The 14478-nt window shown below is 51.9% G+C and overlaps 2 protein-coding genes and 1 long non-coding RNA gene across 5 annotated transcripts in view; all 3 read left to right on the top strand.

Moving 5' to 3' along the window:
- LOC310650467 overlaps positions 1-14478 on the top strand; it is a 376544-nt gene that overhangs the window by 294573 nt on the left and 67493 nt on the right. The gene's annotated exons all lie outside the window — the stretch shown is intronic.
- LOC310650478 (verrucotoxin subunit beta-like) lies at positions 497-4319 on the top strand (the record flags this gene model as incomplete). Its single annotated transcript, XM_083380027.1, has 3 exons — positions 497-593; positions 1535-4235; positions 4301-4319. 3 exons carry the CDS (start codon positions 497-499, stop codon positions 4317-4319), a joined length of 2817 nt encoding a protein of 938 aa, XP_083236153.1.
- LOC310650454 (GTPase IMAP family member 8-like) lies at positions 4255-12829 on the top strand. Of its 3 annotated transcripts, none has more exons than XR_014494375.1 (6): positions 4255-4752; positions 5407-5458; positions 7154-7770; positions 8314-8338; positions 9264-10008; positions 10919-12829. XR_014494375.1 is itself a non-coding variant. In XM_083379998.1 (6 exons), exons 1-5 carry the CDS (start codon positions 4333-4335, stop codon positions 9866-9868), a joined length of 1719 nt encoding a protein of 572 aa, XP_083236124.1. In that variant the 5' UTR covers positions 4255-4332; the 3' UTR covers positions 9869-9881; positions 10919-12829. The 3 variants fall into 3 exon arrangements, 2 of the variants coding, with proteins under 2 accessions (XP_083236124.1, XP_083236125.1); XM_083379998.1 differs by having other exon boundaries at positions 9264-9881; XM_083379999.1 differs by lacking the exon at positions 10919-12829 and adding an exon at positions 10399-10834 and having other exon boundaries at positions 9264-9881.

The raw sequence follows: 14478 nt of genomic DNA, 5'->3' as shown, positions 1-14478 counted from the left end.
TTCTCAAGGTGGCAAACGTGAGAGAGGAAAAGTAGAAAGCGAAAGTTATCCCAACTGAAAGCAAATATTCCTCCTACCCCCAGCAGAATGGCAGATCCCAAAGCAAAAGCACAAGAGTATATATGCAAGGAAAACAATAAGGTTTGGGGGACCTGATGAGCACAGTCACCATGTGCTTTACTGCTCAATACTTTTAACTGTAACAGGAATCAGGCACCTTTTACTTAGAACAAAAGAACATAGTCATTGAGCAGACAGGAATCCCCTTCCCCAAAGTCTTTACAGGGGTGGTTTTTGGGCAGCGTATCCAATGGCCCTTTCATGAAATGGCTTTCTGATGTTGGAGAGCGGGGGACAAACCTGGGGAAGGGGCTTCAGGAAGGGGTATGAAGTGACCGTAGCACAACATTAAGACACCAGTCAGTCGTGGCCTCCTATGGATGGTTCTTCTCTCTTGCAGGACAGCAGAAGAGTCAGCGACCCGCGAGAGCCGATCATGGCCCAGACGGACGATGCCATCGAGACCCCAGGCCTGGGCCGCCCCTTGCAGCTGGGGATGCTGTACGACTGCCGCAAGGATGCCCTCATCCCCGGTAGGAGCTGGAGGAGAGAGGCCGATGAGTCTTGGGAGGGAGGGAGATGGGCACTGCCATAGATGCACAGGCTCAGCCCAGCGACAGAGTGGAGCTCCTGGGCACATGACCTGCTGGTAACAGCTAGCTAAGTAGGACCTTCTAGCTGGGAAGGCGTATCCATCCCTTGGCCGGGCACACAGCAGGGCTGTCCTCGACTACCAACCACCGGGTAGGTTCCCAAACCAGTGAAATGCTTTGGAAAATGGCTAAAAAAATGGAGCTGTGATCCCAGAGGCCTGAAGTGAAGGATGTAATTCTCAAGTTGTGGTGTTGCTGCTTTTTCCCGTGGAGCGGGGTGGGTGGGGGTGGCGCGGGCCTGAACAGAGAAGAGGCCTCTGAACCCCTGATAAAAAACCGAGCTTTCTCCCAGGGAGTTGGAGATCTGCCTTGAAATCCATAGGTCAGAGTTCCCCCAACGTTTCTGGCTTTGCGGACCAGTGGGGCAGGGGAGGGATTGTTCCGCACAAATGGCCAGCCAGCATGTGTGTTCCACTTGCACGAGAAGCGTGCACGCGCCCCTGCCGCTTGCTTTGAAGGGAGCACCCGTGAGGGTACTTGTCTGCTCCCCATCCAAATGAGGAGGCGCGCACGCTCGCCAGCTGTCTCTGCAGCCCAGTTGTAAACCCCCCATAGCCCACTAGTGGGCTGTGCCCCCCCCAAGGCTGGGGACCCCTGCTATAGGTGCATAGCAGTTCCCATTCCTCTCTACTCAGTCGAAAGCTTTTGGAGATAGTGGTATTTGGCAAAACAAGCATGAGGATTCTCTGGTGATGGTCGGACAGAGCAAATGAGGGAAATTATGACTCCACTGTCCCAACACTCTGGGGCTCCTCTATCCAGCTGCAGGTGTTCTGGAAGACTGTTCAGTTCATGTCCCTGTTTTCAACTCTTCCATGCAGGCATGACCCTTTGGGACTACAGCTCTCTGCAGAAGGACCTGACCACCAGGCCTCAGCCCAATACAGCAACTAAAATCATTGCATCTGACACTATTGATGACAAGGCCTCTGCCCTGGACATCTCAGGATCCCTCAAGGGCAGCTTCCTGGGGGGGCTGATTGATGTGAGAGGATCGGCCAAATATCTTCACGACACCAAGAAGTCCAAGCAACAGGCCAGAGTCACCGTTCAGTACAAAACCACCACCAACTATGAACAGCTGACCATGAGCCACCTGGGAATCCAGAATATCTCCCACCCAGAGGTTTTTGTGCATGGCACAGCCACCCACGTGGTCACCGCCATCCTCTACGGAGCCCATGCGTTCTTCGTGTTTGACCGAGAGGTTTCTTCAACGGAGATGGTAAAAAATGTAGAAGGAGACCTCCACGTTACAATCAAGAAGATTATATCCGTCACAGGACAAGCAGATATGAAGCTAAACGAGGAGGAGAAAGAGAATGCTCTGAAGTTCAGTTGCACGTTCCATGGAGACTTTTCTCTGGAGAAAAATCCAGTGACCTTCCAAGATGCCATGACAATTTATGAGACTCTGCCAAAACAGTTAGGGAAAGATGGGGAGAAGGCTATTCCTGTGTGGGTCTGGCTCTACCCACTGGCCAAGCTGGATCCCAAAGCAGCTAAGATGGTCCGTGAGATCAGCCTAGCATTGATCTTTGATACTGAAAGGATCTTGGAGGAACTCAACGAACTCCAGATGGAAAGCAATGATCTAGCCAAGGATCCCATTTGTGACACCTTCCCTGACATCAAGAGGAAGATCAAGCAGTTCAATGACTTGTGCAAGCAACACAGGCAGACTTTCCAGAAACAGCTGGCCAGAATGTTGCCTTCCATCCGGGGTGGAGGGCAGAAGGAAGCGACCCTTGTGGACATATTGATGTCCATCAACCAGTCACCCTTTAACAGTCAAAGACTCTATGAATTTCTGGACACCAAGAAAAGAGAAATTAACTTTGTCAAATCTTACCTCACTATTCTAAGTGAAGTGCAAGTTATCTCATCTCGGAGCAAGCTGGAGGAAATAGTACTGGACCCCCAGAATGTATACGTGGTCGCCTTTATTTTCACCTCTTTGTACAAAAAGGAGCCATTTCTCCTTAGCTTACAGGACTGGCTTCAGGAGCAATTCTTGCCAGGATCAGCTAAGTCCACAAGGTCCACTCCTGGCGTGAAGAAAGGCAAGGCCTGGTTTGAGAACAAGGAGAGGACCCAGAACACTCGTCAAGCTGCCAAATCCATTCAAGACTTTTTCAGTATCAACCAATCGAATAAGAAGGTCCACTTTGTCGTGGCCTCACTCCCAGATGAGGAGACTCCAGGAGCCTCAACATACCTTTATGAAGACGGAGAGCTGGTCAGCAAGAATTTTGAGTTGCCCTCAAAACCTCTCCCTTTCCTGATCAGTGAACTGAGACACGACAGCATTCACCTGAGGTTTCAGCCCGCTGAATATGGAAAGGGTACAATCTCCAGCTACCTGGTAGATTACAAGATTTCAGGGGGGAAAAACTGGAAGACCGTGAGGACAGAGGATGTCGGGGAGATGTTCCTGCTGAAAGATCTGCCTCCAAACACAGAGTACCAGTTCAAGTACGCTGTTGGTTGCAAGCTGGGCCTTAGTAAAACCAGTGACCTGAGCCCACCTATAAAGACCCTTCCCACCAGCCCGCCTGAGAAATTAAGAAAGGTCACTGCGGCATCTTCTGTCATCTCTGTGGCCTGGATGAGTCCTAGCATCGTTGCCTCGGGAGTTGTGGTCAAGGAGTACAAGGTGGAGTACAGAACGGTGGAGGCTGGAGTTGGGAAGGACCAGTGGACTGAAAAAAGGACTGGGAGAAAAATAGAGGTTTACCCTATTGAAGGTCTGAAGCAGCAAACAGCGTATAGAATACGGGTGTCTGCTGTTTGTGATCATGAAGCTCTGAGTGTCCCCAGTGAGGAGGTGGAGATCTCCACATCACTGGAGGAAGAAGATGCAGACAATGTAGCCCACCAGTTCCTTCAGGAAAGCTCCCTAGTGGAGGAGAGACAACCATTCATGTTTGCCCTTCCTCTGAAGAAAGTCCCCTCAGATGCCTCCACCTCCTCTCTCCTCTACCAGCTTGGAGAGGAGAACTTGGAAGTGCCCAACAAAGTGATCCTGGTGATGGGAGCAACAGGGTATGGGAAAACCACTCTGATCAACGGGATGATCAATTATATCCTGGGTGTCCAGTGGGAAGATAATTTCCGATTCAAACTCACTCATGAAACCACCCAGAGAAGCGAAGCTGGAAGCAGGACGTCTGAAGTCACAGCCTACATGGTGAATCATCGGAAGGGTTTCCGGATCCCCTATTCTCTCACAATAATCGACACTCCGGGATTTGGAGGCACAAGAGACGCAGAGCAAGACAAGCTGGTTGAGGAGCATCTCCGAGAGCTTTTCTCCACCCCAGGGGGCATTGACCATGTTGATGCCATCTGCTTGGTGGCCCAGGCCTTCCTTGCCCCTTCAGCTCACGCCCAGAAATGTGTCTTTGATTCCATTCTGTCCATGTTGGGGAAAAACGTGAAGGATAACGTCCAACTCCTGATCACCTTTTCAGATGGGGGGACACCACCTGTCCTGGAGGCCCTCAAGGAGGTTGACCTGCCGTGTGCTCAGTCGGGAACCCCTCTGCACTTCAGATTCAACCATTCAGCTCTTTTTGCTCACCAAGAAAATGGAGGAAGCCGTAATGGGGCTGCTGAAATGTTCTGGAAAATGAGCACAGAGAGCATGAAGGATTTCTTTGAGTCATTAAAGAGGCTGGAAAGGAAAAGTTTAGCCTCCATCATGGAGATACTGAAGGAACGTCATGAGCTGGAAGCTGCTCTTAGAAGACCTCCCTCTCTTAAGGTTGAACCAGTCCAGCCAAAGAGTTTCCAGATCAGTATTGATCCAGTTTCCGTAGGGAAGCCTTCAGTCTCCAGGTACCAGGTGGAATATCGGATCGCAGGAGAGAAAAATTGGAAAAGTCTCCATACCGAAGGCCCCAAGGTTCAATTTGCCGTGGAAGATGTCCACCTAAATCTCCAGTACCAATTCCGATGCGCTGCTGTGACTCAAGTAGGGCTCAGTCAATGGAGCGAGGCAGTCACTTGCATCTGTCCTTCTTGGAGGCCTGAAAAGGTGAGGAGGAGGAGGAGGATTGGGAAGAGGAGGAGGAGGGGAAGAAGAGGAGGGAAGGAGGAGGAGGAATTAGAATATAATAGGGCTGGAAGGGACCTTGGAGATCTTCTAGTCCAGCCCCCTGCTCAAGCAGGAGAACCTATACCATCTCGGATAGGTGACTGTCCAGTCTGTTCTTAAAAACCTCCAGTGATGGAGCACCCATGATTTCTGGTGGCCAGCTGTTCCACTGGTTAATTGTCAGGAAGTTTCTCCTTCATTCCAAGGGCCGGGAGAAAGGGGGGGGGCTCGGCAGATAGGCCGGGCCGTGGAGAATGTCTGGGGGAGGGCCAGGAGGAAAGCAGGCTGCAAATAGGAGGAGGCAGGGGGGGTCTCCAGGAGAAGGAGACCAAGGATGGGAGGCAAAAAATCCTATACTGTATTCCATGCAATATTAAACTCTTTCCGCTATGTATTCAAGAGTGGGTAGAGTAGGACAATGGGGGAGGGGGAAGAGGAGGAGGAGGAAATAACCTGACCTCCTGCAGTTTGGGGAATCTCCGCCTCTTCTCCCCCACTTGAAATCTGGGTTACTCGAGACACCCCCAGAATCCCTGCCAACTCGAGAGTCCCCAGCCTCCTTTTCACACACACCCCGTTTTTCTTCCCCACCAGGCTCGTCGTCAAGGAGCGGCGCAGACACAATTTGGACGATGTTATGATTGGGGTAAGATTCCTTCTTTCAACGTCTTGTAAACCTTCTTCTGCCACTTTGGGCTAAGAAGCTTCGATGCAACGTTCACACGTCCTCCCGGAGAGTTTTTTAGAACGAGAGCTTCTGAGGGAGGAAATGGCATGGAAAGGCTGGGCAAGAGAGGGGGGGGGGGAAGGAGGAATCTTTGGACCCTCTTCCCGGTGTCAGAAGAATTTCCCGGTTCGTTTCCAGCTGGGAAAAGCCGAAAAGTGAGAGAGACGTGACTTCGGCCTTCCTGCCTTGCAAGCTGGTCTCCCAAGTCCTGAGTTGTGGTTTTTATATGCTTTTTCTGCCCCAGGGCTGTGGGTTTGCTGGTTTCTTCTTTTGCGCTTTCATGGTTGTCCGATGCTCCCTTTCTTGTCCGAAGCGATTTTTCAGTGGTCCAGTTTCTCTTTTGGGAGGGCAAGGAGTTTTTGGCGACTTGGCTAACTTGAGTTTCCCAATCGGCTTGAGGTTTTCAGTTGCAACATTTTATCAGGCATGCCCAGAAGTTCAGCCAAAAGGCTTTTCCGAGGAAAAAAAAGGTCTGTCCGCGTGTTTTCTAATAGGGACAAGAATATGGGAGTTTTGTCAGGGTAAATCTTCCAGCACCAGCTGTCTTTTTTTTTTTTTTTTTTTTTACCGATGGAAGTTCGGAGGCCTTTGTGCGCGTTCGGAAGAGCAGAGGACCTAAGTGTCAGAAGGGACCTTCTGCCTGTGGCAGAAGATCCTATATCATCACAGAACAAACAGTTGTCCAATCTTTTCTTGGAAACCTCCAGTGACGGAGCGCCCACAACTTCTGAAGGCAACTCGTCCTGCCAATTAACAGCGGACAGAACAATTAGTCAGGAAATTCCTCCTTAATTCCAAGGTGCTTCTCTTCTCGATTAGTTTTCCGTCCGTTGCTTCTTCTCCTGCCGGTCCATGGACCGTGGGGTTGGGGGCCCCTGTCTTAACAGCTGTTTTACATTATGGTGGACACCCCCCCAAAAAAAGTTACTTATGACCCGATCCTGAAATTGCAGTCCCTAAATGGTCATTTGTACTTATGACTGACCCCAAGGACACTGCAGGACCCCGCACCTATTCTACCCATCCCACCATCTGGTCCCCAAACATGTTCCTGCTGCTCTTTCTCCTTCCACATCAGGTCCCCGTAATGGTTTCCCTCTGACTTTAATCGGATTCTCACACACACACCCCTAGGCTGATACCTTCCTGAGCAACACCACTAGCCCTTAGACTTATCCAGACTTCTATACCGCTTCACGGTGTTTTACAGCTCTATCTAAGTGGTTTACAGAGACAGCCTGTTGCCCCCAACCATTGTGGGTCCTCACTTACCGCCCTCGGAAGGATGGAAGGCTGAGTCAACCTTGAGACGGTCAGGATCGAACTCTTGGCTGTTGACAGAATTAGCCTGCAATGCTTCATATTAACCAGTGCACCAGGATGGCTCACCACAGAATGGAATGGAAGGGGGTGGGGTGGGATGGGAATCTGCACGGCTGAGCAGCCCATTGCAGCAACTCTGGGAGATTCCTGTGAAAACATCCCTGAAGCACTGCAAGGCAGAGGTGACCCTTCCAAAGTGCTCCCCATTTCCAGCCTGCTCAATAGCACCCCGACATGTTGTGAGAAAACGTCTGGATTCCTTTTTTGCAACATTGTCTTCCAAACTCGCAGGGGAGGACGCCGAACTCCGGCTGATCCTGCTGGGGAAGGCCGGACGCGGGAAGAGCGCCACGGGCAACAGCATTCTTGGCCGCCCGGTGTTCGAGTCCATCCTGGAACTGAAGACCACCACCCTGAAGTGCCAAAGGGGTCAGGGAAGCTGGAAGGACAGGAAGGTCTCTGTGGTCGACACACCCAACATTTTCGATTTTAAAAACCACAATGAGACTGTACAACGTGAGATTGGGGCTTGCATCGCACTCTCCCGGCCTGGCCCCCACGCCCTGATCTTTGTGACCCAGGTGGGATGCTTCACTGCTGAAGATGTGAGAGCTGCAAAGCGGGTCTGGGATATCTTTGGGGTCGAGTCGGCCAGGCACATGATCGTCCTCTTCACCTGCCTGGATGAATTGAGAGGGCAAGCCCTGCATCAGTACATCCACAAGTCTGACAACCACAATCTGCCGGAGCTGATCCAGGGATGTAGGAACCGCTACTGTGGCTTCAACAACAAGGCCACGGGAGCCGAGCAGGAGAGGCAGGTCTCGGAGCTGATGGCGATGGTGCAGAGAGTCGTTTTGGACAACAGGGGGAGACACTACGTCAACCAGCTGTACGACTTGCCTATGGTACGGGATCAGCGGGTCATAGAGCGGAATCAAATGGCAGCGTGGAACTGGGCGAGGGCAGTGCTCTTTTTGGGCATCTGGTGGAGCTGCTCCGTTCATACGAGAGCAAGGGGTCCCTCCTCTCTGGGAGACCCCAACGGATGGGTGGGACAGCAGAGACCCTCATGTTAGGACAGGCAATCGGGGGGAGGAGGGAGGCTAATGGGTGGAGAGCATGCAATGGCCCCCTCAAGAAAGGGGGTCCGCCAGCTCCAGTTCCCCTTTTTTTCCTGTACCGGCTTCCCCCCACCCCCCGTCCCTTCCCTCCTTCTCTCTGTGCCCCCCTCTTTTCTTCCCTTCCTGGGTCCCTTCTAAGCACCTCAGCCCCCCCCCCCAGTTAGCTCCAGAGCAGCTTCTAGGCGAAGCCTTGAATAGGGTGGGGGATCATGCTGCGGTTTCTGGGCATGAATGGGGTGGCAGCTGGCTCCCTGCCCCACTGGACACGCCGAGACCCCTGGAAGTCGAAACCCCTGTCTGACCCGTGTTTCCTTTCCACTCTTCCAGGCAGCCACGGATCAGGCCACACGAGGTAAGTGAGGAGGCCACGTCTGGAGTTTTGGGGGGGAGGAGCAACAAAGATTAGGGGCCTGGAGGCTAAAACATCGGAAGAACGGGGGCAGGAATTGGGGTTTGGCCAGTCTAGAGAAAAGAAGGACTCGGGGGGACACGATACCATCATTCCAATATTTGCGGGGGGTTAGGGTAATGGTGGACAACCCCCCAAAAGGTTACTTATGACCTGATCCTGAAATTGCAGTCCCTGAAACAGCCCTATGGTCATTTGTACTTGGGACTGACCCCAAGGACACTGCAGGACCCCCCACCTATTCTACCTGTCCCACCACCGGGTCCCCAACAGGTTCCCGCTGATCTTTCTCCTTCCACACCAGGTCCCCGTGAAGGTTTCCCTCTGGCCTTAATCGGATTCTCACACACACACACACACACACACACACACACACACAAACAAACACACCCAGGCTCATACCTTCCACCTCCCTGAGCAATTGCAACAGCCCTTAGATTTATATGCCACTTCCCAGTGCTTTACAGATCTCTCTAAGCAGTTTGCAGAGTCAGCGGATTGCTCCCCTGCAATCTGGGTCCTCATTTGACCGATGTGGAAAGGACAGAAGGCTGAGTCAGCCTTGAGAAGGTCAGGATCGAACTCTTGGCTGTTGACAGAATTAGCCTGCAATGCTGCATATTAACCACTGCAGCACGATGGCTCACCACCGAATGGAATGGGGTTGGGATGGGATGGGAATCTGCATGGCTGAGCAGCCCATTGCACCAACGCTGGGAGATTCCCGTGAAAACATTCCTGAAGCACTGCAGGGCAGGGCTGACTCTTTTCCAAAGTGGTCCCCATTTCCAGCCTGCTCAATGACACTCCGACATGTTCTGAGAAATGTCTGGATTCCTTTTTGCAACATTGTCTTCCAAACTCGCAGGGGAGGACGCCGAACTCCGGCTGATCCTGGTGGGGAAGACTGGAGGCGGGAAGAGCGCCACGGGCAACAGCATCCTCGGCCGGAGGGTGTTCGATTCCATCTTGGGGGCAAAGGCCACCACCCTGAGGTGCCAAAGGGGTCAAGGAAGCTGGCATGACAGGAAGATCTCCGTGGTCGACACCCCCGACATTTTTGATTCTGAACCCGACAGTGAGACTGTGCAACGCGAGATCAGGGCTTGCGTCGAACTCTCCCGGCCAGGCCCCCACGCCCTGATCTTTGTGACCCAGGTGTGGTGCTTCACTGCCGAAGATGTGGCAGCTGCAAAGCGGGTCACGGAAATCTTTGGGGCTGGGTCCACCAGGCACATGATCATCCTCTTCACCTCTGAGGAGGATTTGAGAGGGAAATCCCTGCAGGAGTACGTCCGAAATTCCGACAACCGCAATCTGCGGGACCTGATCTGGCATTACGGGAACCACTTCTGTGGCTTCAACAACAAGGCCACGGGAGCCGAGCGGGAGAGGCAGGTCACGGAGCTGATGGAGACGGTGCAGAGAGTCGTTTCGAAGAACCAGGGTGGAAGCTACATCATCCGGCTTTAATGAGGGGCCCAAGGTACGGACGGGATGAGCGTGTCAAGAGAGCAGAATCAAATGGCAGAGTGGAACTGGGCGACGGCGGTGCTCTTTCTGCCGGTTTACAAGAGAGCAAAGGGTCCCTCTTCTCTGGGAGACCCCAATGGGTGGGTGGGACAGCTGATGCCCTCATGTTAGGACAGGCAGTCGGGGGAGGAGGGAGGCTAATGGGTGGAGAGCATGCAATGCCCCCCCTCAAGAAAGGGGTTCCCCGAGCACTACGTCCCCTTTTATCCCTCTACCTGCTTCTCCTCCTGTCCTTTCCCACGCTGCCCCCCCTCCTTGCTTCCCTTCCTGGGTCTCTTCTGAGCACCTCAGCCACCCCACCCCACCCCGGTTAGCTTCAGAGCAGCTTCTGGGCGATGCCTTGAATGGGGTCAGGGACCAGGGCTGCGGTTTCTGGACACGAACGGGGTGGCAGCTGGCTCCCTGTCCCACTGGACATGCCGAGGCCTCTGGGATTCGGGACCCATGTCCGTCCCGTGTTTCCTTTCCAGTCTTCCAGGTAGACACGGATGTGGAGGCCACGCCGGATAACAGAGGAGGCCACGTCTGGCGTTTTGGGAGCTGAAGAACAACAAAGAGGATTAGTGGCCTGGAGGCTAAAACATCGGAAGAACGGGGGCAGGAATTGGGGTTTGGCCAGTCTAGAGAAAAGAAGGACTCGGGGGGGGGGGGAGACACGGTAGCAGCCTTCCAATATTTAGGGGGGCTGCCAGAAACAGCACTCCTCACTAGCCTGATGATGTTACCTACTTTGGGCCATGCAACGTTTGCAAGAAAATCACGAAGCTCAGAGGTCCACCGAGGACCCCCATTATTCTTCTTCCTCCTCCCCCCCTCCTCCTCCCTCTTGTATCCTGATCTGGAAACAGACTAAGTGCGGCCAGAAACCTAAGAGGCAAAAACAAGCTAAGGATCAGTCTGGATGAGAAACGCACACACACAGACACACCCCATACCCCCACCACCTATCCATTTCCCCACACTGTGATTAATGGCCCTCTTTGTCCTTAGGGAGAGATGCGGATAGAGCTGGGGTGTCAAACGGCCGGATGCGTCATGCCGAAACTGGCAATGGGCACATCCCGCGACATTGCGAGTTTGACACCCCTGGAATGGAGGACGGGAAGCAACAGGGAGATCTTGATGCAGGACGGTTGTCTTAGCAGAGAGGCCCCCAAACGTTCGGAAACCAGGGACCAGTTCTGTGGAGAGAGGTTTTTCTGTGGATCGTGTGTGTGTGTGTGTGTGTGTGTGTGTTGGCTTCGTGTGCTTTGCTTATTTGTGCGGCCCACTTGCCGGCATGCTGTGGACCAGTGCAAGTGCACGGACCGGGGGTTGGAGACCCCGGTGTTATCAGCTGTTTTACATTACGGTGGACCCCATCTTTTAAAAAAAAGTTAAACTTATGACCCGGTCCTGAAATTGCAGTCTCTGCAGCAGCCCTGTGGTCATTTGTACTTGGGACTGACCCCAAGGACACTGCAGGACCCCCCACCTATGCTACCCATCCCCCCACCTGCTCCCCAAGAGGTTCCCGCTGGTTTTTTTCCTTCCACACCAGGTCCCCGTAACATCATGGTTCCGATTAATGAGACAGTTCAAACAACATTCAGGCATTATTTTTCTAAAAAGTCTAGAATAATGAGAACGGAGCATCGGCACTCGTGCATGGATGCCAGAATCTGAATTCTCCTCTCCCAAACCTATCGTATCATACCCAACTCCCTCCCCTAATTATACGTCATTAATCACATTTTCTAAATAGCCCCCCAAAGAAAACGCAAGCTTCACTTCTGTTATCTTGCGGGCCATTCTTATCGAATTTATACATATGGTCCCCGCAGCTTCATTCCATTCAGAGCAAACAATGTAAAGAAAAAGGCCGCCTCTTATACTGTCAGAGCAAAAGCATCCAATGTTTTTAATCGGATTCTCACCCTCACCCCAGGCTCATACCTTCCACCTCCCTTAGCAACAGCAGGAGCCCTTAGACTTATATGCCACTTCCCAGTGCTTTACAGTTTGCAGAGTCAGCGGATTGCTCCCCCACAATCTGGGTCCTCATTTGACCGAGTTCGGAAGGGCGGAAGGCTGAGTCAACCTTGAGATGGTCAGGATCGAACGCCTGGCTGTGGGCAGAGTCAGCCTGCAAACGTGCATTCTAGCCACTCTGCCACATCAGGGCTCACGGTGGTGCAATAGAGGCTCTTGAGCAGGGGGTTGGACTAGAAGACCTCCGAGCTCCCTTCCAGCTCTGTGATTCTGTAAGGGTCTCCTGCTTGAGCAGGGGGTTGGACTAGATGACCTCTAAGTTCCCTTCCAGCTATGTGATTCTCTAAGCGTCTCTGGCTTGAGCAGAGAGTTGGACTAGAAGACCTCTGAGGTCCCTTCCCCTCTGTGATTCTTTAAGGCTCTCCTGCTTGAGCAGGGGGTTGGACTAGAAGACCTCTGAGGTCCCTTCCAGCTCCGTGATTCTCTAAGCGTCTCTGGCTTGAGCAGAGAGTTGGACTAGAAGACCTCTGAGGTCCCTTCCCCTCTGTGATTCTTTAAGGCTCTCCGGCTTAAGCAGGGGGCTGGACTAGAACAGGGCTTTTCGACCTTTTCACAGATTGTACCACTTTTAGGACAGTGCTTAGCAAGGTGTCGAAAACTCGAGGACTTTTAAAAAAAGGGGGGGCTGAGGGTGGGGAGGTTTGGCCTTTCCCGGTTAGATTCATTCATTTTTATAAAAATGGCCGGTTTATAATATTATGGAAAAGTGAAAAAGTTGAGGTTCAACGTTAATCCTTCCTTCCTACTATAACAGTGGAACTCGGAGGTTAAGGCCTTTTTTTTTCTTTTCCCCTTCTCCCCCTCCCCTTTCCCCTCCCCACCGGCTCCTCCTGTTTGCTTTTGTATTTTTGCATTTTATTCTATAATCTTAATAAAACGTTACAAACTGTCGGGGAAAAAAGGAGCAAATTTACCAGTTTTGATTTCTTCGGCGGCACTTCCTCTGCTGAATCGCTTTCCGTTTCCCCTGACAAATGTAGGATGGATTTATCCCTATTTATTAATATATGGAAGGAGAGAAGGAAGAGAGAGGCAGGGAAGGAAAGGGATGGGGGAAGGCAGACGAGAGAGAAGGAAGGAAAGGGGAGGCAAAGAAGGAAGACAGAGGCAGAGAAGGAAGGAAGGAAGACAAGAGGGAGAGAAGGAAGGAAAACGAGAGGCAAAGAAGGAAGACAGGCAGAGGAGGAAGGAAGGAAGACAAGAGGGAGAGAAGGAAGGAAAACGAGAGGCAAAGAAGGAAGACGAGGGAGGCAGAGAAGGAAGGAATCCATCTCTTTCCTTCCCTGCCTCCCTCGGCTTCCTTTCTACTTCCGTTCTTGTCTTCCTTCCTCCATCCAACTTTCTTTTATTGCTTCCTCCCATCCACCCATCCTTCTTCTCTCCCTTGTCTTCCTCCCTTCCCCCATCCGTCCATCTTTCTTTCCTTCCTTCCTCCATCTCCTTCCCTCCCTCTTTTCCTTCTCTCCTTCGTTTCCCTTCTCTCCCTGACTCCAGAATGGCTCCGAGGGGCTTTACCCTCAAAATAGGAATACAGCTTTAAAAAAAAAAGAGAGAAAAGAATGAAAAGCTCCAGACTCCAGACAATCACCCAATGGGCAACCACTAGGCCCCACAGCCTTGCCCAGCAGAAGGCCCAGTTGCAGAATAGGGTTCAGAATAGGGAGGGGGGAGAACCTACTGGGGAGGTGGGGGCGCTGCGACCCACGAGGGGAGGGGACGCCCCAACCTCCCCCCCAACTCTGTGAAGCTCCTTCAGTTCAGCAGCCGCTTCAGGGAAAGGTCGTCAGGGGGAGCCAGGCCACGCCCACCTACAGCTGAATGGCTGGAGAGGACCGGCGCTTCTGCCTGAGGCACTCTGCGCTGCGATTGGTCGTTCTGGGTGTGGAGGGGGGAGGGGGAGTTTTCCCGCCTTTTTTTTCCCCCTGGCTGCCCTTTGGCGTTCAGTTCGTTTACCTCAGGATTTCTCCTCATGATTTCGTCCCTAAAACAATCGTGTCTTTTTTTATCTTTTGGGTATTTACCATGTATTGGACAAACACGAGGTTTTGCTTACGTTCCACGGGGAGAAAAAAATTCCAGCGTAAACGATGAACTGAAGCAGTTCTTAACTAAGATAATCTTTTTGAGGAGAAATAGAGCTCGCTCGGTCTCTCGCTCTCTCGCTCTTTGTGTGTTTGTGTGTGTGGAGAGAAGACAGCGGAAAAAATGACAAAGTGACAGAAATAGAGAAAGGATGACAGAATTGGGAGAGGATGAGAATAGATTGAAAGAAAGAATGACAGACAATTTTCTAGAAGAGGGAAAGGAGCGTATGAGGATGAAAGAATGACAGAAGGAGAAAGAATGAGAAAGAGAATTAGAAGAGAGAGTGACAGAATTAGAAGAGAGGGAGAATGAGAAGAGAATGAAAAGGAAGAATGAGAATAAGGGAAAGAATGAGACGAAAGTAACAACTAAGGGGAGAGAATGAAAAGAGGGAGAGGATGAGAAATGGAGAGAGAAAGAATGACAATTTTCTA

Source organism: Vipera ursinii, assembly GCF_947247035.1.
Source record: "Vipera ursinii genome assembly, contig: SUPER_Z_unloc_1, whole genome shotgun sequence".
Classification (NCBI taxonomy): domain Eukaryota; kingdom Metazoa; phylum Chordata; class Lepidosauria; order Squamata; family Viperidae; genus Vipera; species Vipera ursinii.
This window is presented reverse-complemented; position numbering and strand designations above follow the sequence as displayed.

Coding starts and splice junctions, on each gene's coding strand:
- LOC310650454 (XM_083379998.1), top strand. CDS start 4,333: ATGTTCTGGAAAATGAGCACAGAGAGCATGAAGGATTTCTTTGAGTCA. Junction 4,753..5,406: donor CTTCTTGGAGGCCTGAAAAG/GTGAGGAGGAGG, acceptor CTTCCCCACCAG/GCTCGTCGTCAAGGAGCGGC. Junction 5,459..7,153: donor TGGACGATGTTATGATTGGG/GTAAGATTCCTT, acceptor CCAAACTCGCAG/GGGAGGACGCCGAACTCCGG.